This window comes from Paralichthys olivaceus, chromosome 13 (assembly GCF_024713975.1).
Source record: "Paralichthys olivaceus isolate ysfri-2021 chromosome 13, ASM2471397v2, whole genome shotgun sequence".
Lineage (NCBI taxonomy): Eukaryota > Metazoa > Chordata > Actinopteri > Pleuronectiformes > Paralichthyidae > Paralichthys > Paralichthys olivaceus.
The window spans coordinates 19,050,088-19,075,514 of record NC_091105.1 but is presented as its reverse complement, the minus strand read 5'-3'; the positions used below and the strand labels follow the sequence as shown (position 1 = coordinate 19,075,514).

The 25,427-nt window shown below is 39.1% G+C and overlaps 1 protein-coding gene across 2 annotated transcripts in view; it reads left to right on the top strand.

The window, feature by feature from the left end:
- Positions 1-25,427, top strand: part of ascc3 (activating signal cointegrator 1 complex subunit 3) — a 125,971-nt gene that overhangs the window by 37,420 nt on the left and 63,124 nt on the right. For both annotated transcript variants that reach the window (XM_020091324.2, XM_020091325.2), the window contains exons 9-10: positions 14,175-14,378; positions 17,372-17,512. In XM_020091324.2, coding sequence (XP_019946883.1) covers positions 14,175-14,378; positions 17,372-17,512 — 345 coding nt within the window. The remainder of the gene's footprint in view (positions 1-14,174; positions 14,379-17,371; positions 17,513-25,427) is intronic.

The window sequence follows — 25,427 nt, the reverse complement described above, 5'->3', positions numbered from 1 at the left end:
ATTAATTGCTAAACTGAATAAGCAAGTGCTTCGCTCTGCAGAGGTGGAGCAGGGCTGCATGTCATGAGCAAAGCCGGGAGCCGAGCTTTACAGCAGTCAGGGAAAAGTAATTTGACATGGTGTGCTCAAAAAAGAACATCGATAGGAAACTGGATATCACATTCACCATGGAAACTTTTACAATGATGAACAACATAATCTCTTTTTTACAGATTAGTTTTGCTTTGTTTCAGAATAATTTGAAAGGACCACATTAATATATTATTTATTTCCTCAATATTAAGACACAACATTTTCATTTTGGGACAGTTTACATTCACTTCATGACAATTTTACAACAACATTACAAAAACGCAAACATAATAATACTGCAAGTAAAGTGATGTGTACAAAAATAAATATTATGTCTTAGTTCAAGCCAAGACCAGTTCTGTCATTGTCAATATAGTGGTTGCCTCAAAGCTTCAATAGATAAAACACGTGAATAATGATGAAACATCATCAGACTGGCACATCCAGTAGACATTCAAAAGCAAAATTATAAAATAGAAAAAAAGACTGTCATCCATAATTATTATTATAATTATGAAACAATGTCACCTCATATTCCTCACATTGGGACTCTAAGAGTCAGACATTTTGGTGATCCAGAAAAAGAGTGAGATAAAAATCTCAGAAATCTTTGAGATAAATATAGAAATAAACATCATTTCAGGTATTACTGAATTCATGGCCTAGCTTCTCCTGCAAAGACCTAAACCTACACAAATTCTCCAGGGCTCCATCTCTGTCTTCTGTTACTTTCTGAAAGACTTATCTCTTTCTGTCTCCTGCAGTGTCTCCAGCGCTCACCAGTAGTTTCCCCTTAATCTTTGAAACACCCTGTGTAACTGATATAGATTGATACGCAACTTCTGCTGCTGAGCAACGTGAGAGCCTCAGTCAAGCAGTGGCTCTATTCATTAGCTTAAGCCTGGGCAACTCTGGAACAAAGTGCCTCACTACTCGTAAGTGCCGACGCACAATGCCTAATAAGTCTTTATGTGCTATTAGGAAGGCTTTGAAAGGCAGGCTGAAAAGTCTGAGGCCCCCACCCCCCTTCCAGTTCACACTGTGTGCAGATAGTCATTTATTGAAAGCCGTAATGGGAGACAAGGCTGCACAAGACTCTGTGCATCTTTAATAGCTCTGTGAAACATTAAAAATGGGGAATTTATTAGAATGCTTTTTAACTAATGAATCAGGGTCTAGGTGCCTCACACTTAGCACTGTGGTAAAAGCCTTCCTAATTTATTTGAATAAATGTAACTGTGTTGTGAGTGAGAGAAAATGTCACTCTTTAGCACTGATTGACTTGTACAGAAACGTACACTGTACATTGCTGATGTGCCTCATAATACTAACAGCAGAATAGACATTCACTCAAATATAGAAAGAAGCGTTGACAGCACACACAACCAAACTAGTAATTGATAGGAATCCAGTCAAGCTGCTAATGCGTTTTCTTAGAAATGACGGTTCCCACAGGGAAAGGGTCCGTAGAGGGAAAGGATTAAGGAACACAGAAAGCTTTGCTCTTCAGCTGCTACAGGAGAGCCATAGTGGGCATGGGTGGGTTGAAAGGCATAAGTAATGAGTGGCTCTTTCCTCCCAATTTGTTCTGTATATATTTCTACTGCTTGGCACTTAAAACTTTGTTATTGAAGGATTTCCTCATTCAGACAGTAATGGTGAAAAAACTGTAATTTATGCACAGTGCAACATTTTTTAAATCATCAAACAGTGGCAGTAATTAATAGCTAGCATAGATTAATAAAGGAGGATCCCTCATAAAAGACTGGTAAAACACTGAGGGAGGTGAGATTACCTGTACTAAAAAGGCTTGTTTGGTGAATTCAACATAATGAATAATATTCATCAATGAAACATGAGTGTCATGTCATACTCACTATTCGGCTGATCCAAAAGAAAGAAGATGTATGTCAATTTTTGCGATCGATGGCAAAGCTACTCAACTTTACGGCAGAGTTATTTTATTTCTATATTTTTTCAATCCACAACCATATTTGTTAGGAATTATTGTGATGTATCTATCTAGTTTAACCAGTTTGGAAATTCATCTGTGACATTCATCAATAACAAGGTTTTTGCCTCAAGAACCGCAACTCGTTGGACATGTTTTTTGTTTCTCGCACTCTTCTGTGTCATTGAGTAGTAGTGGAAGAGCACAAGATTAACTGAGATACATAAAAACATACAGACATGGTTGTTGTTCAGACACAACATCAGAGTGGTAGAATGGGGGAGGAAATTTGATTTCCCCAACTGCTGATCTCCGGGCAATTTTTCAAATTATTATTATTATGATTCTTGTGCCCTTTCACTGCTACTCTGTTCCTCTAATGTACATGGTCTGGCACTGTCACCCCCACACACAAGGCAGTCACAGTCGAGGCTATTCTCATTTCGCACAGAGAGAGCTGACCGGGAGCGTCACCAACCGGATGCTGCGTACTTCATTTCCAACTCATCAATGGGCTTGTGCTGTAAAATGTATAAGCCTATCTGCCTTCTCAGCCCTGATTTCATCCATTGTTTATTTTCCTCAAGTTTGTTGCAGCAGAACAAAACACGCGATGTCGGTCCTCCGTTATGTTTGTTTTTCTTCTGAAGTCATGTTCAATCATGCACGATTTCTAAACTTCAGTCCAGAAGGTGGCGGTAAATCAAGGTTGTTTGGCAACAGGCATGAGCGCTTCTCCGGGGCTGCCCATCACTCCACCATGTTGCATGTCTATGAGCCCTTTGTGTGTGTGTGGGGATTGTGTTTCAGGGTTAACAACCTCATGTATACAAATGAGTGTAAAAATAATTTCCCCTCGAGGGATCAATACAGTAACTCTTCTTCTTATAGAAAACTGAAGAAGAACAATGTTGCGAGTTTCGGTGAGATTGTTCAAGTCTCTGGCATCGCCACTGTGAATATTTTTTCTGACAAACGGCAAGTGTGTCCTCTTACATGCTGGCCAGATCTTCTTGTGTGTGCCTTCTGACAATTATAAGAGTAAAAATCAGTTAAATTACTTCTGTGATGTCCCACATTTTAAAGATTAGTCAAGAGTTAAAAATCCTATAGTGCGTAGCAGGCTTGATACTTTCTCACCTGATGGTAACAGTGGAGCCGGCCTGGTGCTGTTGTTCTGGTATGTTCTGCCATCACTACTCTCACTCACCAGCCTGTGATTCTCCCGTCTGTTGACAGTTTACCCTCTCCTTTCCTGTGCAGGAAGTAGCTAGCGTTTGAGCACACGTCTGCAAAGATGAGGCAGAACTGAACAGCCCTCCATCCATAATTAATCCACCTTGATTGCATTTCCTAATCCAGTTTTGATGTGGTTCCCCCACAGCACACACATGTGGCTCTGTGTGTTTGCTTCGATTAAGCCATGAGTCTTCAAGGCCTCTTTGAAGGATTCAGTGGTTCAAGGCTTTTAAAATCTTCTCTGATAAGTGACAGCAATATCAAATGACACAACAATACGTCATCTATTGTCTGCTAGCCAATAAACATGTTTGTGTATTGTGGTTCTTTCAGTCTATAATTAAATGAGAATTATTAAGCCATATATTTTACCTGGTGCAAAGTGGTACCAAGCAGTGTTGAGCAGGACTCAAGTGTCTTTACTAGTTTCAGACCAACATAGTTTACATTTTATCATCCAGTATCCTTCAAACTTTGTTTGAGTAGCAAATAGCAACATGTGCATAAAGTGTGCATCCATGGGCGTGTTGGTCTTAAAATTGGGTTTGGTCACTCACATTGTTGGTTTAAGTGTGGGCTGCAGAAAAGTGTTTTCTAAATCTGCCATCATTATATCAATCCACTGTAAGCTGCAAGCACTCCTGCATTTTTAAGACAATGACACTGATTGGTTTGGATTGTACCTTCTAATTTACGACCATTTCATTAGAAAAAGTAAGTGTGCTATGGCCTTTCAAATTGTTTTTCAAGTGGCAAAATCTATGAAGTGATTTTTCATTGGGCAGCGTAAGACATTTTAGGTTTTTATCCCCATAGAAAACTAATATAAAAGCCCTTAACTAATAGAATCCTATTACTGTAAAATTAAGATTAAATTATATGAAGAAAATCTAATTTATCATAATTAGAAGAAAGTGTGCTTTCTTGCAGCAGTAATATGTGAAACTGCAGTAAGATAAGTTACAAGTGTTGATTCAAATCAATCTTTCCAAACAAGTGAAATGACTATTTAATGACCTGTGGGATGATCAGATGTTTTAGGCTGAATAATTGTATTCCTCTAAAACATACCATTTTACTGTATTATAAGATAATAAGTGGCCAAAGTGCTTGCTCATTGTGGGAACTGTGCAATGTCTCTATCATTTTTTAGGTCTCGACCTTACTGTGTAAGGTGCCTTGAGATAATGTATGTTATGATTTGGCGCTATACAAATATAATTGAATTGAACTGAAAGATTTCCCTATTATTTTATCTATTCCAGCAATTGATTTTATAAATCTGATATGAACTGTGACTCCCTGAGCTCCCAATTTAGTTCTTAGGTGAGACGAGGAACCATCGACTAAATTCATGCAAGACTGGTTCTTTCAAAATAGTCTTCTGAATCATGTAAAAAGTGGATTTTGAAATTTACTTTTATGTTGGATATATCAAAATATCCTCTCAACCTAAGTCCAGAGTATTTGCTCCCATGTAGGACTACCTAAATACTTTTGTTTTAACCAGGAACAAGCACATTTTTTTTTCCTAAAATCTGATTTAAGTGTAATTTAAAAAGTAAGAGCAATGATTATATGTATTACATGACCAACAATGTCTTAATTAGCTGTTGGTCATTAATGTGTTAGTTACACAAAATGGCAAAGTACAAAATTAAACTCTTTGATCTTGAATAAAATACATGTATTAGCTACCATGTGATTGATTCTGTACTAGTTTTGCAATGCCATTTTTTATTTGTTTAGGAAGAATCTTCACTGTATTATCAGTGAGATACCTGAATAGGGACCAGTATATATGATGTCACTCAGTGGATGTTTGTGATTATTGCAGAACAGGGCAACTATGTACCATTTATAAAAAAATTATGTTGCCTTTGAATCTTATGCTGTTATTATATCTGCCAAGGACATTATATTTTCACTGCAGTTTTTTGTCAGCAGGATTACTCAAGAGCTACCAAATGAATTTCCATGAAATGTTGTTGAAGAGTGGGGCGTGACCCGAAGAAGAACACATTGAATTTTCGAGCATCTGTTTTTGAAGCAGTTTTTTTTTTCACTTTCATTGCAAGACATAACATGTTATTCTTAGTCTTCTTATTATTCAAGAAAATTGTAGGCAACCAACACTGTAAAGTAAACTACAAACACATATTTTATTTAAGTTAAAGAAAACCAGTGGCGTAACCATGTGCCACATGTACAGGCCTGGAGTTTATAGACAGTAAACAATGAAATTAAATAAATTAATCAATTAGTCAATTAAAAATAATAAAATATAGTCATTATTAATGTCTGTTTAATTGAAATATGAAAAAAATAGTTGTATGTTGTTGCTGTCGGGAGTGAGATGCAGGGTGGGCGGTCCCGTGTGTGTTCAAGGTTTGGGGGCTCATAGGGGTTTCATTGCTTCCTCAGCAGGTACTTATGGAAGGAGTGATGGATTACCTCACTTTTTGCTATCTCCATCTTACTCCCAGCTCCGCCTCCCCCTTCTCTGTGCCCTCTCCCCTTTTCTCCCTGCTGCTTCTGTTGAAAATGAATAGGCCTCCTGTTTGCTGCATCCGCAACTCACTTTGTCAAACTCCACTGTGCATCTGGTAAGGAAGGTATGGGGTGTGTGTATGTATGTATGTGTGTATGGTGTGTGTGTGTGTGTTTATGAGTGTGCTCAGTGTGCACATGAATTGTCCCTGGGATTTACAGTGTGCATGCGTGTTTTTTAGTCTGTTTGTGGGGGGGCGTTTGGCCAGGTCATCTAGTGCTCTGCATGCAGGCTTGGAGCTGGATGATAAGCTGTTTGCAAAAACTAGCAATTAAAAGTTGATCAGGCTGTCAATTCAAATGGAATGAAATGGAACCAGAAAGTAATTAAAAGGATGGCATGAAAATGACAACAATTATATCTCTTAGCTTCCCATTACTGATGCACAGAGGAATTTAATTAGTTTAGGAGTCTGTATAGTGACTCATACAGTAAACACACAATAACACAAAATCGCAGCCACCACAAAAAAATAAATAAGATTAAAACTGGTTGCTTCTAGTATATACACAGAAGGGCTAACTCAGTTTCACTTTTACACCTACGAATAGAGGCTGATGATATGGACAACACTGGTATTTAGTTATTGCTGTTGATTCATTAGTGCAATCTATGTGGGTCCAATTAGTGTGTTTTAGTGGCTGGTGGATTGGCGGGATATTCCCTGTCCTCCCAGTTTGCCCATATGGCCGTAGGCTGTGTATCTGCTGTGTTAATGAGCCTGTCAGTTTCCATCCCACTCAGGGTTGGCCCAAGATAAGCACCTTATGCACACAGTATGTACTGCTGAGAGCGACTGCTTACACTTTATACACGGCTATCTCGCTCAGTCTATGCATGCCTTGATGCAGAAATATTAATTTGTCTTCTCATGTAGAGCCAGAGATTGTTCATTGTCCAAGTTTCTTTATAGTCCCCAAACTCCTGTGTCACATGACAGAGTCCTGCTGCAGCCACGTGGGTGATAGCGACTGAATCCACCCCAGAGTCAAACAGCTGCTCTCATAATCAACTATTTAACCCTGCTCCTGAAAGGTTGACCACAGACGTGTATGGTCACATATGAGCCAGCTGAGCTCTGCAGAGCTTTTCATGTTTTAAATGTTATGTTCACTTGATACATTTGGCTCAATGCATTAAATTTGATTTTTTTTAAAAAGCAGCAAAATAGTTTTGTATTGGTGGCTTTGATTTTACATTAAGCTTTAAACACAATGTCCTGTATCTGGGGAAAAGAGGAGCAATGTGCCGGTTGGCTCTGGATTTGTTTTCTCTCAATTTATGTTTGGTGAAATCTTCTCAATTCATGTCAACTTCATTGACTTAGCATCTTTGCCTGATAATGTGGATTTTCTTGCTCACAAACTGCCCTCTCTTTGGATGATTTAACAGCCTAGTCGCTGACGGATGGATTGTTAAACAGTGTAAAAGCTTGGGATATAAATGTGGTTGTTTCAGATGAATCCAGTGTAGTGATACTCATTACTTCCCTTACTCACAGCTATAAGGCTGAACAAAATTCCAAAAAGAAAAAATCATATATTGTGGTTATACTTTGGCAGATATTACAATATCATGATTTTAATGAAAGTGGTTACTTGTTGTATTTCCCCCCTCACAAAGAACAAACAAACAATGGCAAAGATAATCCTGTGATATTTTTGGGGATATCAAACGATTTCAGTTCATGAAATTTAGATATTGAACTAGGTCATATTTGACTGGAATAAAAAACTGTAAAAGTGACCTCAGCAAGTAAAGATGTGCTGCTGGACTCAGTACACAAGACCTTGAAGCCCCCGCTGCTGCACAAAGAGCTATTCTCCTGTTTATTTAAAATGAGGCACAGCTCGACTCAGTCGCTGCTACAGAGATTCCAGAAATTTCTGGAATTATTAGTCATATTTGATTGTGAAATGAAAAATGGGTTTTGAAGTAAGGAGAGTTCAAAAAAAGTTTCTGATCATGGTGGCAGCAGGTTGGGGCTTGGGTAACATGTTCACCTTACGGGTTTGTGAGTATTTGTACTGAGCTTTCTGTCTAACTTCAGAATCATTACAGCCCTACTATTTAATGTTGCCCTCAAATAACAAAAACAGACAGACAGATTTTATTTAAGGTTGCTATAGACATTAAACTCACCAATGTATTTGCAGACATTTGGGAACATGGCGGTGTTACCAAAATTATTAGGAAAATGGTTGTAAACTAAAAAGACAGGCATGATACTTTGTATTCATGTGCCCTGATTTCAGGTTAGCAGTGATTAATTTGGTGAGTATAGTATTATTCTCAGTGGGGAAAGATTGTTTCCCGCTGCCAGTGGACATTGTTAAAAAGCTTTTAGTGACAATTCACTAATGATCTGTTTCTACTCATAAAAAATGGTGAGAAACAGTGAAGGACATGCTCATTTTGCTGAGAATTTGCCAAAATCATATGAAGTGATTGAAAGAATAACTGCTGCAAATGGTATTTATCGACTCTGATAATTACCTTGATTTCACTGTTAATTTGTTGTCTGATTTGCATCAGTTTGAATATTCAAAACACATGCTGATGAAGTCCATACTTTTATGAAAAAAACAGACAATAACAGGCCCCCCTTACTTCCATCACACAGGGAGAGCACCTTGGGGCTAGTGAAAACCTGGACAGAATCAGCACAGTTTTACCTGGAGGTTCCCTGGCAGCTCATATTCTTGATGAGCGTGGTTTCGGCAAAGCCGAGTCTGTCCTATACGTTAACAGCTGCATAATGCCCATTGTAGTACAGTAACAGACATCACACCCTCGAGACAAGGCTTGGTACAGCTGGATCTTAAATTGGAAGATGTGTGTGCATACATTTACATAACAATAAAGCCAGTGAGGTTTTAAGGAGAGAATAAAAAACACTGAAGATTTCTAAAGATCATTAAATGATGGCGACTTTCTGTTTACAACATGTGTGTGTTACCTCAAGGTGAACACTGGGGCAGGCATACATTTGCATGAATTAACATGTTTAAGTAGTGTGGGGACACTGGCTTTTCGTCACAAACAGACAAAGTCGATAAATCAAAATGGGGGCCAGCCGCTCAAGTGATTATTGTGGCTCTCTGGTCACCACAGAGACACGGGAATGAGTGTGCAGAAGCCTCACAAAATAGGGTGTAGCTCAGTTGCCCATAATTCTAGAATGAATATGTATAAGTATGAGCTCAGTGGACTCGGCCTAGGGGGGAATAATTTTGAAGACAGGAGGAGACTGAAATCACCATCTAAGAAGCCCTGCAGTAATATGAAGAGAATCTGCTCCAGTAACATTCATTCTTTAACTTTCCTTGTTTACCCATGAAAGAAGTGAACGTACAGTGATAGTGCTGTTTGTGTAGTTTGAGGTGTAAAGCTATGTTTAGTATTTTCACAATCGTGAGCTGGGATGAGTTTTGATCAACTGTAGCTTCATCAGAGAAAAACGGAAGGAAAAAAAATCCTTTCTGGGAGGGTTTGTCCAATTGAGGTGCATCATTTAACTTGACTTGTATTGTTTATAATAGAGGACATATTGAATCAATATTTTACTTATTACCAGGTTCATCCTATGATCTGCACATAAACTGTATTATTGCTTAAGCTGGATTTCTCCGTTACTGTTTTCCTCGGTCTGTTCAGTCTTATTGATTCAAAACGACATTTGTAAACAACCTTTACAATGTTTTTTTTGTTGTTATTTTTCCGTGAGACTTTTTAGTTATAGTTACTTATCCGTTTTTAGCCAAAAGGCAACACATAAGATTACACCTTCAATGGAAATCTGTATAAATGAGATTCTGTTCCGAAGTAGATGCCCTGAAGATCATAATGGATTGTAAATAGCTTTGAGATGGTAAACAGCTTTTTCATCACAGGCTGCATTCAGACCGGGTGTCAACATCAGTCTCTGGTGATCTGACCATCATCAGATCATCGAGTGTTAAACTCTTAGTACAGATGTGAACTCACCCAAGACCCACTGAGGACTCAGAGATTCAATCACTCCAACCAGGAGCTTTCTTAGGATGCATTTGTCCACAAACCTTGTGGTAAACTGAAACCGCCTACTCAGCTGATGTCCCAAAGAACCCAAAGCTTTTGACACCTCTCAATGCCAAATCATTAATTTATAATTGGCCACCACAAAACTATCAACACTAACCGCCACTCATTTACAACAGACACATCTGTAGCGTCACTATGACTGAAAACAACATCATTTGGTCCTTGCAAAAAGTATGTATTTGTTTGTATAATGTGTGTATTTGCATATAAAGCCTGGAAGTGAGAATACAAGCGGACACTTGAGAAACAGAAGAGACGTTTAAACACATTCTAATGCCTGGTGTTAACTTACAGCTGTCCACTTGTGATCGTAATGCAGGGAACAACCTTGATCTATTTTTCTCCTAGGGGAAATTCTTCAAAGCTCTTCTGATTTCTGTGGCATTGAAGAATATGACTTATTCTCCCCTTTAACCAAATCAATCATTAGTTTGCCTATTGTCTGTAAAGGTGAGCGCAGTAAAGATAACATGCCTCTCCAGAAATGGAACTTAATACTTGCAAGCCTAGAGCCCTGAAAATAAAAATAAAAACTACCTCTGTCAACAATTACTTAAGCAGTTGTTTTAATCGTATTAAGAAATGATTTCTGAGCCATGCATTCTGTCAGATAACATTTGGAAAAAACTGGAAAGCTGTAATCATCTGTTTTCATTTGCTCAATTGAACTGTTGGCTAAGCAGGGTTTTCAGATGCTCATCAACAGCTCACATGCAAATGTAGGCAACGTTGGCAGTGGGCATTGCTGATAATCAGCAACAATCACAGGCAGTCAGGTAAACTATCACATGTGCTTTGCTTTCATAAATTATTCCTTCACAATATGTGCACTCCACTGTGTTGTAAACTTAAATGTTACATTTTCATTCTCCCAATAATGACAGTAGTGAAAATATTAGAAATGGAATTATGTCATTTAACCACACATGGACTTGGGTAAGTCTACAAGTTTTGGTCACCAGAGCAGGGAACAGCCTTGTGGCCTGTATTCAGTGTGCTGCTGTGGTTTTGGCTAAAACCAGCAGCAAGAAGGGTGATCATCACCACCATCTGACATCAGATACCCCAACAGGAAGAAACATTTCAGCCAACACATCAGAGGAGTTAGTGGGACTTGTGTGCAATATTTAATTATGGCCTTTAAAAATGTTGGAAAGGCTCTTGTTTTGAATGTTGCCCATCCGTGGTCTGTGGGGTTTTGAGTTTTACCTTTGACTCCGTCAGAGCCACTCCAGTATTTTCTTGGCTGCTTTTTGTCAGAGAGATATTTGTTTTCTCATTTTTGCAAGCCCCTTACTCGCTTGCAGTGAATCTGATGGAGGATCCCCTGCTGTGTTCTCACATCGACATCTCATTGATTTTGACTGACATTACAGGAGGAGGTCAGGCAGATCAAGTCTGTAGAAACTGTGGAGCGTCTCACTCAGACATTTGCATTCACACATCACACATCTTTGGAGAAAATACTGAGGGGCTGCAGAGTCCAGTGCATGTCTGAAAGCAGCTATAGACTGTTTACCCAAAGTAGCTCCCATCTAGCCACGTTATCATGAAGGCCTGATTGACAGAGTGCTGTTGTGACGGTCGTCCAAACTTCCTTCATTCCAGAATTATTGATGCCACTGGGCTCCTGGGAACAATCACGGCTTCATTAATAATTTCATATCCTTGCCCAGATCTATAGTGTTGCTTGGACTCATGGCTTGGTTTTTTTATGTCTATTTTTCTAAACTGTCTAGACAGTTAAAGTTGCCACTGGTGGACTCCAGTCAAGTTTGAGGCACATGTTAGCAAATGGGATGAAACCGAGCACAATTAGCCACCGCAGTCTGAATAGCTTTGTAATATTTTATTGATACTTTATTTTTAAGAATGTTTTCATTTTGTCATCGATTATTGAGACTACAGACCGACATTATCTATTTTGATTTTGTTCTAAAACAGCAAAATCAAAGGTGTCTAAATACTTTCTGAATCAACATCAGTTGCTATGTGACGCTCCCTGGCTCCGTGCAGCACCAAGCTGAAACCACAGTCTCCCTTCACTCCTTCCAGCTTAAGTGGACACTAATAAAGTTGCTCTTTGATGCATTAATAACCTATTCCTCCCTACTGGGCTGCGGGGCCAGCTTCCAAACAGCACCCCACATATCCTCGTCTGACATGCACTGTTTAATTATTTCTTTCTATGAGTGTTGGAGCGAAACGAGGGAAAGAGGAAAGTGATGACATACTTATAATGAACCCTTGAATAAATAATACTGCTGTCTAAGCTTAAGGCATCCTGAACCGACCTCAGTCGGTGGAAGGTAGGACTCAGAGAAGGCAGAGACGATGAAGATAGGAGGTAGGGAACACACCTGGAACTACAGTGACCTCTGTTGTACGAGATTCCACCACAACCTGTTTACTTCATTAGCCCCTGAATTACTCTGTTACATGTTATTCTCAATGGAGGGCTCACTAATTTTCTAGAGCTTAATTAATTTCAGTTATTAAGGATTAAACGCTATCAAATGAACACACTGTAAAATTGCATGACAGTATGTGTCCATTCACAGTTTAACATTTATTTTCAATGAACATAAATCAAGTTGTCAGGCAAAGAAATTGAAATTTACCTTTTCATGTTGCACTGTCTGCTTCATTTAATTTCAGTTACTTTCTGCAGCTAAATCAGAAACCCCCCCCCAAAAAAAATATAGAACTACTCTAAGGTTTCCAAAAGTAAAAGCCTATTCTCAGTCATCCTCAACACTGATCACTCTGAGCTGCAGTAACCGTGTCTTCATTGAACTCAACAAGATTGTATATTTTTTTTATATCTCTTGGAATTAGTGGTATTATCAGGGCTTAAAAAATAATATTGTACTCAATTAGAACAAATTAAGTATAGTTGAGTGTTACGCCAGCGGCTAGTGCATATGGAAAATTCTATGATTTGAAAATCATGGGCTTTTTTTTAATTCATTGTGTTCATAGTTAACATTCCTTCATTCTTTAACATAACAAGTACAATGGTGGCCGATTGTTTCACATGCTCAGCAGCTGGATTCACTCCGCTGCATGTGAATACTGTTTCATTGTCTTTACACCTCTGTGTGTGTGCGTCTGTTTGAAGGGGGGGTTGTCCATTTCTCTACTTATCAGAGGCAGCATGAGATTGAGGGCCATCATCCACACTCTGTTGCCATAGTGAAGGCAGACGGAGGACAGCTTGAGTGACAGCTGATCCCACAACACACATTTTCTCTTTCATCATGCTTCTTCCCGGTGCAGTCACCTCACACACAGAGGCTCAGTCAGTAACACGTACTGTAACAGATCACCTGTCTGGATGTCATGTCAGAAGACTCAACAGTGTGATGTTGTCAGAGGAAAAAATTGTTGCCAGTTGGAGGGCAACTGCCCTAAATGGTTGACATTGGCCCAAATCTAGTTGCCCAGGGTAACTTGGAATGCAATAACATTTAAGCTGTGTCACTGAACCATCAGTCATCATTTTGTTATTTGTAAATTTTGAATTATGTTAATTAAATGAAACAAAATCGATGTGAGAATCATATTTTAATTGTGATGCCATTATAAGAACATTACAATGGCTGTATTGTAATAGTTAAATAATGAAATGATTAGAACTGGGACAAAGTAATACATTAATAAATATAATGATATACTCAAATAATCATCATGTTTAATTGGAAATTGTTAAATATATCCATTACACACTGCTCAAAAAACCTAATTGAACACTTTAATATATATCAGATCTTGATGAATGACTAATTCAAGTTGAAAATCTTTACTGATGTACACTGTATAACTTGTTGAGAATAATGGTCAGTGGAAACCAAAATCCTCAACCTATTGAAGGCTCGATTCAAACCCACACTGAAAATCAAGGTAAAACATTGAAAATTGCCATTTGCAGTGTCGCTAATCTTTCAATTTTCTTTGTTTGATTATACTGATTTTATACTCTTTACTTTGTCTAATATATATGTATCTTTGGAAAAAAATCACATAAAAAACAGTTCATCATACTGGACTCCTTTTCATTTATTTTCTTCAAGTGCCAGGATCATGAAATATGAAATAATCATTCTATATCATCCATGAAATATAGGCAAGATATCGTACCCACCAATATCCTTGCCTATTTACAGGATACTTCACATGAGATCCATTTCTTGAAAACATGCAGATTTGTTTACAATGAGTTTGATAATGATGAGTTAACTATTATTCATTCTGTCCTTCCCTCATTTTTTCCCTCAGATCGGGCAGCTGGTGTTCAAGGGGATGAAGCGTCTGAACAGGATCCAGTCCGTGGTCTTTGAGACGGCCTATAACACCAACGAAAACCTTCTGATCTGCGCTCCAACTGGCGCCGGCAAGACCAACATCGCCATGCTGACTGTTCTTCACGAGATCCGCCAGCACCTGCAGCCAGGAGGCGTCATCAAGAAGGACGAATTCAAGGTCTAACAGTGACACATATGAAAACACACAGAGCATTGGCTTGGTTATTACTGCCGTGGTGGATGTGATGCGGTTCGATCACATGACATTGGTTTCTAGTAGGAAGATGTCAAAGTAATTCAAAGTCAGAATTTAAAAGATTTCCTGAATAAAGCCAGAGAATGTCTGTGATAACTGCTGTATATTCCAGTGTTACTCCACCACAGAGTCTCTCAACATGCCTCATGGAGATTAAGCATGCTCCTTGCTGAGATTCACACGCCCCATGCAGATGTTCACATCTGATCCTTGGATGCAGAGACTACAGGCACTGTTTAAACGGGAGCTATCCAACAGTTTTAAGTCATGACAGTAATGACAGCTGAATCATTTTTTTCAGTTTTGCAGATTAATGATGCATTATGCATCATGCATTGTTTTGTGTTCAAACATCTGCTTAAAATGCTAAACATGAAAAAGGAAACTAAATGAGTCAATGAAATGATTAACAATGCACCTTTTAAGTGATTTGGCACTGTTTTGACGGCTCTACACCAGGTATACAAATAACACCCTTCCCTGCCTCCCCCCCACAACATTCTACCTAAACTAGATGCAGTCAGTCGTTGCCTACAGTAAGTGACGTCCTCAGATGATGCGCAGAATCAGGGATTGTGGCCAGTCATAATGGTATTAGCTCTAGTTACAGCTCTCAGTATTGTTTCACCTCTTTGTTTGATGCACCATCAACCCTGGAATATTCTCATCTGGAAATAGTTAATTTAAGATTAGGAAAATAAAAATCTGTGATCAATGAATAAGGATCAGATACAGACAGCAGACAGTTAAAGGAGAGTGGGGGAGCTTGTACCAATTGTAACTGGACCTCATCCCTAGTTTCCTTCAAAGACACGTCAGCATGAGTCAGCACTGAGTGAATTGAATTAATTTATATAAGAAACATCGCAGTCGAGGTCATTCTGTTCTAAATACCAGCTCTGCTTTGATTCGGTCCTGCTCATATTCAAGTACAACAGCATGACCTCGACTGTTAAGTTGCTTTTATACAACAAGCGCCATTTATTAGTCAACAGCATTAAGCGACACGTATTTGTTTGTTTATTTAATCATGTATTTGACATCACCAATACAAAGAATTCTGCACTGGACTGTTTCCAAGCAACCAGTAATATTCTTCCTATAATTCTAAGATATATTTTGAGAGATGTGACTCAGTTTAGTGGATTTCCTGGCTCCTCAAACACAGCGCCCCTCCGATTCTCTCCAATGGATCTTTATGATTTCTTTGTTGAAAGTCATGATGAAATTCTTTGCTTCATTCTCGTCACGTTTAAGGATGATTGAGTCGGGTTTAAGTTCCTGATTCTCCTCTTTGCCCCCGTTCAGAGTGCAACCGAATATCGCACCAGACCCTGATCAGTAAACCTCTTGGATTGTCTGGCCCTCGTGTTGCAGAATATATTAAGAAGCGCTGGTCGTCGGGTGAAATCGAGGGTTGGTGTGTTGTTTAATCTTTCCCTGCCCTTCTAATCTCTATTTTAATACCTTTGAAACCATTAATAGACGATATGAATTCTGAGTCCAGCATTAAATTCCACCAACGTCTAACTGGAGACTCGTTGATACAACGATTAAAAACAGTTCGAAGCCCCAGGTAGCAGCTGATGCTGTAGGGCGCCCCTTAAGTTGTCCAGATGGATCCATAAAACTGCACATGACTGAATTCAGCTCGGTCTTAATGAAATGAAAGTGTGATGTTTACATTTCTGAGACTCGGTCGGTTCTGAAAGCAGTTCAAAGCCCATGTTATTTGCCAGACTGTCATGTGAGAACACCAGGAGGTTTGAAATAAAGTATCCAGGCTTCATTGCTTCCCCTCGTCCTCCTCTGACGACCAGTTCATCTTTGTTTGTTGCAGCTAATAGACATTACGGTAATTAACTCCCAGAGGAACAGCGGTATATCAAAAATACAGGATTATTAGAATGTCTGTAAGCAGAGTGATGAGTAAAGTTTACATGTTATGGTTATGGTTGTTATGGTTATGTTACTCATGGAAAACTGTTGTACGATCTGCGATCTGCTAAGTTGCGTAAACTTCCGTCTTGTGTTCTCGAGATAAAGAGATGCTGTGTAAACCTGACCAAGTCCACCACAATACATCTCCTCTCTCATCACCCTTTTAATTGCTGAGCAGAGCTAAGATAAGTAATAAAACTGAAAATAATTATTCTGACTTCAGCAGATTGTATTGTTTTTTTAGGAACCCATCCAACATATTAAGAACCTAATGGAAAAATTAGGTTTTAGAGGTTTTAATTCAGAGCCACTCAGCTGTCAAAATATTTAAAATGCTTTGCTAATGTGAGTTTAGGCTCACTGTAGGCTAAGTGTGTGCTGTGTAGCTGTATTATGTGTGAAAACAAACACACTAACACTCTGTAAAAGGCCACACAAACATGACTGAGGACGTCTTACGTAGATTGCACACAAGTGTTGTTTCAGCTGTTTTTCATGAATAGTTGATTTCGAAAAACAAGAGAAGATTCATTTCAAATACAACGATGGAAAATAAAATCTCCGATAGATTCGCAAAAACTCTGCTATTGACAGTTCAGTTGAAAAATATTTGATAATAAACCCAAAGTATCAAATCCTTATTCGCTCGCATAAATAATTCAGACCTTTAAAAGAGTGTTGTCTCTCATGAACACACACACACTCGCACCCTTGCACAGTGCCAGCCAGTGACATAGTGACTTTTCATACATCACCATTAAACTTTCACCATGCAAGTGTCTGGCATCATATTTCTCAGTAAATTGTGATTTGTGCCTGTTGCCAGGGAACAAATGATCCTCCCTCTGTTTGCTCATTTATCACTACAGTGTCCTTCCAGTACCAACACCCCCCCCCAACTTTACCTTCCTCACTCTACCTCTCTCTGTTAATCCCATTCATTTCTATGTCCCTCTCTCTCTCTCCCTTTGTAGATAGTATATGTGGCTCCAATGAAGGCCTTGGCAGCGGAGATGACTAATTACTTCAGTAAGCGATTGGAGCCACTGGGCATCACTGTTAAAGAACTCACTGGAGACATGCAGCTAACCAAAGGAGAGATCCTTCGAACGCAGGTACACACACACACACACACACACACACACACACACACACACCAAGAAAAAAGTTCAAACAAAGGCAGCCAAAGCCACTCCTCTTCTACACTTGTACATTCTCTAGCACCCCCAAGTGGAATGTATTGTTAATTAAGTTTAGTTGAATCCAATTCATCATTCATCTGCAAAGTGCATTAGTCACAATTCTGCTTATTATGACGTATGAGAGGAACTTTACTCGATACAGTGTATAGTTGAATTGTTAAGCACTATGGATTTACTGTTGCTTTCAAATTTAGAAGAAATAATGAACGGGTCTGAAGTGCTTGCTTTTCTTTTTCTGGCTTTCATCATTGAAAGCTTGATGTTTTTCCTGTAAGTCTATATGCACCTTCTCTTACTGTTTTATGTCACTCTATGCATTTTCCAGTCCTTTGTCTGCTGTCTGTATGGGACTTCATTGTTGCCCTGGGTCCTTGTGGTTTTTGACTCAAAGAGCTGTTTGAAAACAGGGGGTGTAGTTTGTGTTATGATCATTGGAGCAGTTAAGGTAAATGTCTGCACTTCAGCATTTCTGTTCACTTGATTTTGCCATGAACCCTGATGACCAAAGCCCAGTGAGGCCCATGCAAAGGTCACTAGTCACTCACTTATATCACTGACGATGTAATTTATATATAAATAATAATAATGTATAAAAAGGTACTGAAAACATATTTCAACTAGTCATCTGATACCCCACCCCCGCTATTATCATAAATATTGTGTTGTTGGAACACCAGTCCGCTGTCCTACACTCTGTTTCTGCCTCTTTTCACTCTGATTGAAACTCGATTGTGTGCATGCAGGAGTAGACTGTTGCCATAGCTGATAGTCAACATCAACTACTCGTGCTAGTGGATAAGTTTAAAGTTAATTCTTAAACTTTGTTGTTGAATTTATGCTTAAATTAAACTATACTATTTTTATCTAATAATTTAACAACCAGAAAAAAAAAGTGGGGACACCCAGCTCACTCACTTCATGCTGCATCAGTCTGTCATTATCTTCACTTCACTGCGTTCATGAAGTCATTTTATGGATATCGCAGGTTTTGTTTTTCTAGCCGACCACAGCAGTTCCATATCAGGCTGAGTTGTGCTGCTCTAGTTTGTTCTGGGGCAGGACCTATAGAGTGACTCTGTTTATACTGCAATATGGTCCGGAAGATAACTATATACCAGGGGCTGTCTTTTCTAATGATAACTGCTCACTCTCACCCAGGGTCAGGGTCAGCTGTCAGATATTTGGTACAACTCTTGGAGAAGGTTTAGAATATTAGAGAACCAAGCAGCAGATGTAATTTATTTGTGTTTTCTGTTTAAAAAAAAAAAAACATCTCAGATTTTTTTTTACTGTTTTAGAAAAACTGGATTTATGTACACTGAGGTCAAAGACAAGCTGGAGATTTAGCTCATACTTTGTGAGAGAACAGGGCTCCTCCAGCTGAGAGTGAAGTAGAGGATGGTGGATCCAGCAGGAGAGACTGAACAATGAAACTGAGAAGGTCGGGGAAACGTGCATATCTGTTAAATCCAAAAGAGTTGGATTTCAGAGATCGTACAGCTTAAAGTTTATAAGCCTCACAGGGTTTATGACTACAGAAAAGGAAGGTGTGTGTGTGTGTGTGTGTGTGTGTGTGTGTGTGTGTGTGTGTGTGTGTTGCGCGCACGTGCTTGTGTGTATGCACGTGCGTGGAGGGTTCCTATGAAATGAGGCCAATTCCAGCTAATGTGAAGGTGTATTAAAGTTGCATTTCTATCAGGTCATTTGAAATAATTTCACAAAGAGAATGATTAGTCAGATCGACTGCAGCTCTGCAGCAATCCCTCTATCTCTCTTTCCCTTAACCTTGTTCACTTTTTCTCTCTCATTCCTCCATTTGACTGGGAGAGGTCATGTGAAAAAGCTGTCCACTCTGAACAGGCCGGAGTGATGCCACCCACTGTAACCTTGGTTGTCTCCTGTCTTCACTTTTTTCTTACATCATGGTCTTTAGTTGGGGTTCCGACACAACTCCTGAAAGATCAAAACTCGAGCAATACTTGCAACATTACAAATCTTTACTGAGACCTTGAGGATTTGTAGGTTTGGGGCAGTGTATACATTTTCAAACCACTCTTCCAGGCTTGAGTCTCTTGGTCTCATTGACTCCTGTCCACTTGGTGGCAGCACTTTATAAACCAATAAACACAATAATAAGAAGACACAGAGCGATGCACCACGGCTGTGTCCGAAATCAACCACTCGCTCACTATTCCTTACTTCACTATATCGTGGCTTCTTTATGGAGAACTATATAGTGAGATCATTGGGAACGAAACAACCACTTTCGAACTCCCACAATACATTTTTAATTTTTATTTTACACTTATATTAATAGGAAAAATAAATTTATACGACAGATTGGGATGTTCCTGCTGCCCTTGCTCCTCTCGTCTCTCCGCTGCGAGTGCAATGCATGATGGTATATATTGCTCGGTTAGTGACCATCGGTTGTACACTACTTTTTATGATGCATTGTGGGAAACAAGGACTGCACTATAAAGGGTACAAAAACTTCACCAAACATTGGCAAACCCACTATATAGTGATTAGTTAGTGATTTCGGAAGCAGCCCACCATAGTCATTATATAAAGATGGATGACATTAAGCTCCCCGAAAGTGAAGCTAAAACCTTGTGATTGCCCCCTGGTGGCTGACTGCAGTTATGGTCAGAATATGGTCATAGGTATAGGAGATGTTATTGGAGGAAGTAGGTCCATGTACCATAAACATCAAACTACTAAGTCAAAATACACGTCAGATAAATGTTTCTTCAAATATGGATTCTGTCATCTTAAGTCGTTATCACAGTGATGTATGTTCAAGTTTTCATGTTTCTGATAAGTTTGGTTTTATTTTGATGATATAAAAATGGGCCCATGATTGACAGCAGACTCTTGATTGGTCAAGCAAGTGTATCAGCTCCATCTCCCAAAATACAAATTATTTTTTTAAGTAAAAAGACACAATACAGATAATATAATGTGATTACAGTGACACACACACACACAAACACACACACACACACACACACACACACACATGCAACATCAAGGTATTCATTACAGTTTGCCTTGACAAGCCGTTAGATGTTCCCATATCACAATCCAGTGAATGCCTTTCTCTTACATCCCCACTACATCTTCCTCCCACCCACCCCATCTTTCCACATCCTCTTCACTCCATGGCTGCGATAGTTACCATAGAAACAGAAAGGGTTTGGAGGGATTCTGCCATGTGGATGCCAGAGTGTGGGTGGGTGGCATCCTGGGACTTTCCAGGCCCTCTTCCTTCTCTGTCCAGAGAGGAAATATCAGTTTGTGACATCCAAGAATGTACTTACCTCACAGTCAGACTGTTTTCTTCTAAAAGCAACACAAGACGAGTGCGTCCACACTTCTTGATAAAGTCAAATCACATGCACAATTGAAATAGCTGCTGATGTTTGTCTGCCAATTTTGCCATACTAATCTTGGCTAAAGGGAGTTGGTAAGAGAGTGTTAAGGCAACTCTAAGTGCTATTACAAATGATTACTGAAATATCAGGCTTTATTGAATCCTGGCACTTAATGGAAAGACCCAGGATATTAAAAAAAATATTTATCAGTCAGGCAGACACATAGCAATATGGTTAATTAGTAGCTAAGTGCTGAAAGCTAGTGAGATCTGCCATGACCTATTTTGTGCATGGCTGCCTACACCTACACCTGAGGGGAAAGGTAATCACTCCCACTACACTTTAAATTAACATAAATGTTTAACATGGATTTTCCATCTATGAAAGTGTTCAGTGTTACTTTTGTGTTTGGGGAAAATGTTTTTCTTTTTGATAGCAGGTGTGAGAGGTGAATATAACAAAGGTGGTCTGAAATGAGTCATTTGTGCTGAGGTACTTAATTTGTGCTCAACATAAACATAAATATGTGTCGGAGGGTTCCTCCTGAGGTCCCCTGAGTTTGATCAGCTCAAGGGTGTTGTGACCGCAACCAAAGGGCCGGCTGTGCAACCTCCTGTCTGAACGCAGACCTGTCACTGTCAGGAGTGTAACAGTCAAGACTCCTGAGGTACATCAGTATAAAGTTAGGAGAGCGGTGGGGAGAGCATTGTGAGGGGAACCGGTTCTGAATATCTGGTTGCTGAATATCATTTTCCCCATCCTCACTTGCTGCTTGTTGTTAATATCAGGTCATCCACTGGTGCAGTCGGTTATGTAAGAAGGGATGAGGTGAATGTAGGCTGTTTAAACTGGCAGTAAAAAAAGATTCCCTGACAGTCAAGACAGATGGTTTTCTGTATCTGATGACATCCTGCAGACTGTGTCACACTGTCGCAAGGTCACTGGTTAAAAACCTTTTTTCCAGCTTTTCAATGCAGCTTCTTCTTGCTGCTGTGATCTCCTTTGTCACTGTGTTGCTGGCCTGGTTAGACTGGATCACACCTCCACCTCTGTAGGCTGCCTGCTTGGCCTGATGAACCCCCCCGGATTTAAGCTGCCTGTTGCTGTGGCCTCAAAAATACATCGCCTACATTTTGTTATGCTCAGCTCAGATCTTACCAGAGTTTGTCAATCTACAATGCAGTTCAGGTCAGGTAATCGAACAGATTTTCATTTTGTTTATGTGTCTGTTAGCAGATTAATGTAAAGCTACTGGACGAATTACCATGGAACTTGGTGGAATGCATCAGGAAAGAACTTGAACAGTGTTTTACAATCCATGGCAGAAGTGTGGGTGCACGTTCATGCACACAAACGCCGCTCTCGCAAGACATGCCCTTGCATAGGAAAGAGACTTGTATTGACGCCACCTGTAGATATGTGTACAACTGTAGCTGTAACTATGTCTGACTGTCAGTGTGGAATGTAACAACTTTATGGACGATAAAAAGCACTGCACGTACACATACAACACATCAACGGACTAACATTGGAGTTGTTGGAGAAGTTGGAGATCAAAAAATGTTTTGGTTGATTAAAGAACTTTATAGATGGTGGGTCGCCTCAGTCTAGCTAATTAATGGGGGTTGCAAATGATGTTTGCAACCCCCATGCTGGTGTGAGAGAGACATCTAGTGGCAGTGACTATTGTATATATAAACTTTAACTTGACTCTTTTACTTTACATTTACTAGAACAAGCACAAAAACATAAATGAGTCTGTTTGTGGAGGTGGTCTCTTGTCTCTGATTTCCTGACTTCCTGAAGATGTAAGGTTCAATAACACATTCCTCAGTTAGTGGTCGTCACCGCTTCACGCCATTTTCGTTGAATTTTATAAAGCTACAGTATAGCAGGCGGTTAGTTAATCAGAAAAGACTCTCACCAATGTTATTAAGTCTGACACAAATTAGCCTGTTCTTGTCAGAGCTTTAGAGAAAAGTGACAGATGAGATGTAAAATCAAATTGAAATAGATTTTGGCAGGTAAATCCACAATATTAAAGCTTCAAATAAATCCACAGCACAGAATATGGGACCATTATTAACTAGCTACCGTCTTGAGTTCATAAAAACAGTCAAGTACTCTGTTAAAAAAAATGTTTTTCTGTTCAGGTTTATGAACTTATTCTGTGATTAACTTGTTACCTTTGAAAAACATTAGCAGAATCAGTAGATATAGAGGATTGATTTCAGTCCTGCAGCGATTGATTGATGAATTGGCTAAATAACACCACTCAGCCAAACAATGGCTTGTTTTCTCTGCACCTCCTTGTGTGCGTTTGTGAGGCAATTAAGAAAGCACTTTGGCCTGTGCTCCATTTGCCAGCGCTTCCATTTAGATTAACCAGTAGCTCCAATTAGGAGCAGGCGCTTCCTTTTCTGTGAGCACGCCAGTCCCTAATGGCCGGATAGATTGATTTAAATGCAAACTAGAGAGGATGTAATGAACTGCTTTTACAGAAAGAGTTTAATAGGAATTTGCACAGCCCACGAACAGGTTGCCAAACAGTTCACACACCATTAATTGTGCATTGTAGTATTTTTTCTTGAAAAGACAGAGTAAATGTGTTGGTGTGAGTGAAGAAAACACTGTTGAATATAATTGGTCTTTTTAGGGATGCCAAAATAAAAGCAGATATAACATATGCTGACTGTTAATTGCAGCTCTGCAAACAGATACTGACACTAACTTGAGGTAAACACCATATACTACACATGTAATGTAACTTTTTTCCACACTGTATGTTAATATGGTGTTGATTTAGTTGCTTCTGTTTCCATTTTAATGAGCAGAGCTACGGATAATTGAGTATTGATAGCCCATGAATATGACAGTATTCCGGAGGGATTGTGTCTTACTGTGTGAGTTGATTCATTAAATTGTCACCAGCAATAATCTGTAAAATAATCTCAATATTCTTGGTGAAATCAAGAAGAATTTCTCTGACTTAATATTCAGAGTTCTGGCAGTAGAGATAAAGAGCAGTGTGACTGAGCTCAGGTGATTAATTGGGTAATTTATCACCAATCTTAATGTTGAAGCTGATCTTTTAATCTTGAAACTTTATTGTTGGACTTGATAAAAAGACAATAAAAGATAATATAGAAACGGGTCAAACCTGAGCAGCCGAGAGAAATACAGTACGTCCTATTATTTTTAGTGCTTCAATTGCTTTGAAGGATAGAAGCACTTTTTTAAGCCTGTCTTAAAACAGTGCTCACATTCACGAGTACATAAAAGCATAATTTGCTGTTGTAATTGTTTCTTAAATGTAGTTTCTTAAAGAAATGTCAGTGAAAGAAACAAGGGACAAATTCTTAAGTTTAGCTGATGTAAATAAAATGCTCAGTTAGGATATGATTACACTACTACTCAACAAATATGCCAACTGTTACTATTGTTATTATTACATTATCTTTGTGCAACCTCTTGTTCCTTTATTTAGTCTCCGTACTTCTATATTAAACTGACCAGGCTCAGGCAACCTTGATGCCAACATAGTATTTTCTAATTTGGAGAAGTCTCCACAGAGACATTAAACAACTGATCCACATGACTGTAGTCAACAGATCTATTAAATAGAATTCAGTGGAGTGTTCCATTAATCCATTTTTGTGGGCTTGCTGCTGTTGTGTGCAGATACTTAACAAGGAGCACTAAAATGCTGTGAGCACCTGCAGACACACTGCTGTGTCAGGTAACTCAAGCAAATGCCCGCGCTATACTCATTATATTGAGGTTTGCTCAGCTGTAAAGGATGAAGCATCAATTATTTTGTTTTCTGAGCTGATGTGATCAAATGTATTTATCTGCAGTTTTTCAATAGAATTGCAAATTCATGAATTACAAGGTGAAAGTGCTGCTTTTGATAGTGGTCACATACATATTGGTTGATCGCTGCTTTCATCAGAGGTGTCTTTATAAAAATCTACTTATTGCACAGTTCATTGCAGATTGTGGATCAGGAGCACAGAGCCAACACAATTGTCAGGATGTCAGGATTTATTTAGTTGTTAGCGTAGTCAACACTTGGCAAAGTGGCGAGGTGCTTTTATTTTAAATTACAGAAACTTCACACATCACCACTGACTTACAGTAACAAATGGGCTCAGTGCCTTTTTTCGTTACATAGGTGCTGCTGGAAAATAGTGATAAATGAGGTCATAATAGGCACAGAGGAGCTGAAAATCCAGACGTAACTGGCTGCTAGGGATAAGTAAATGTAACAAGAAACGCTGTCACTGTTGTTTTGTTGCTTAATTAATGTGATTAGATCACACATTCCTCTTTATTTCCTGGACTCTCTTTGTCTTAAGGCCACTATACTCCTCATTTAGCTGCTTTAATGTTTTTGTTTTTGCAGTCTATTCTCTGTTTCTTTCTTTCATCGCTGTCTTTTTATAGAGGGT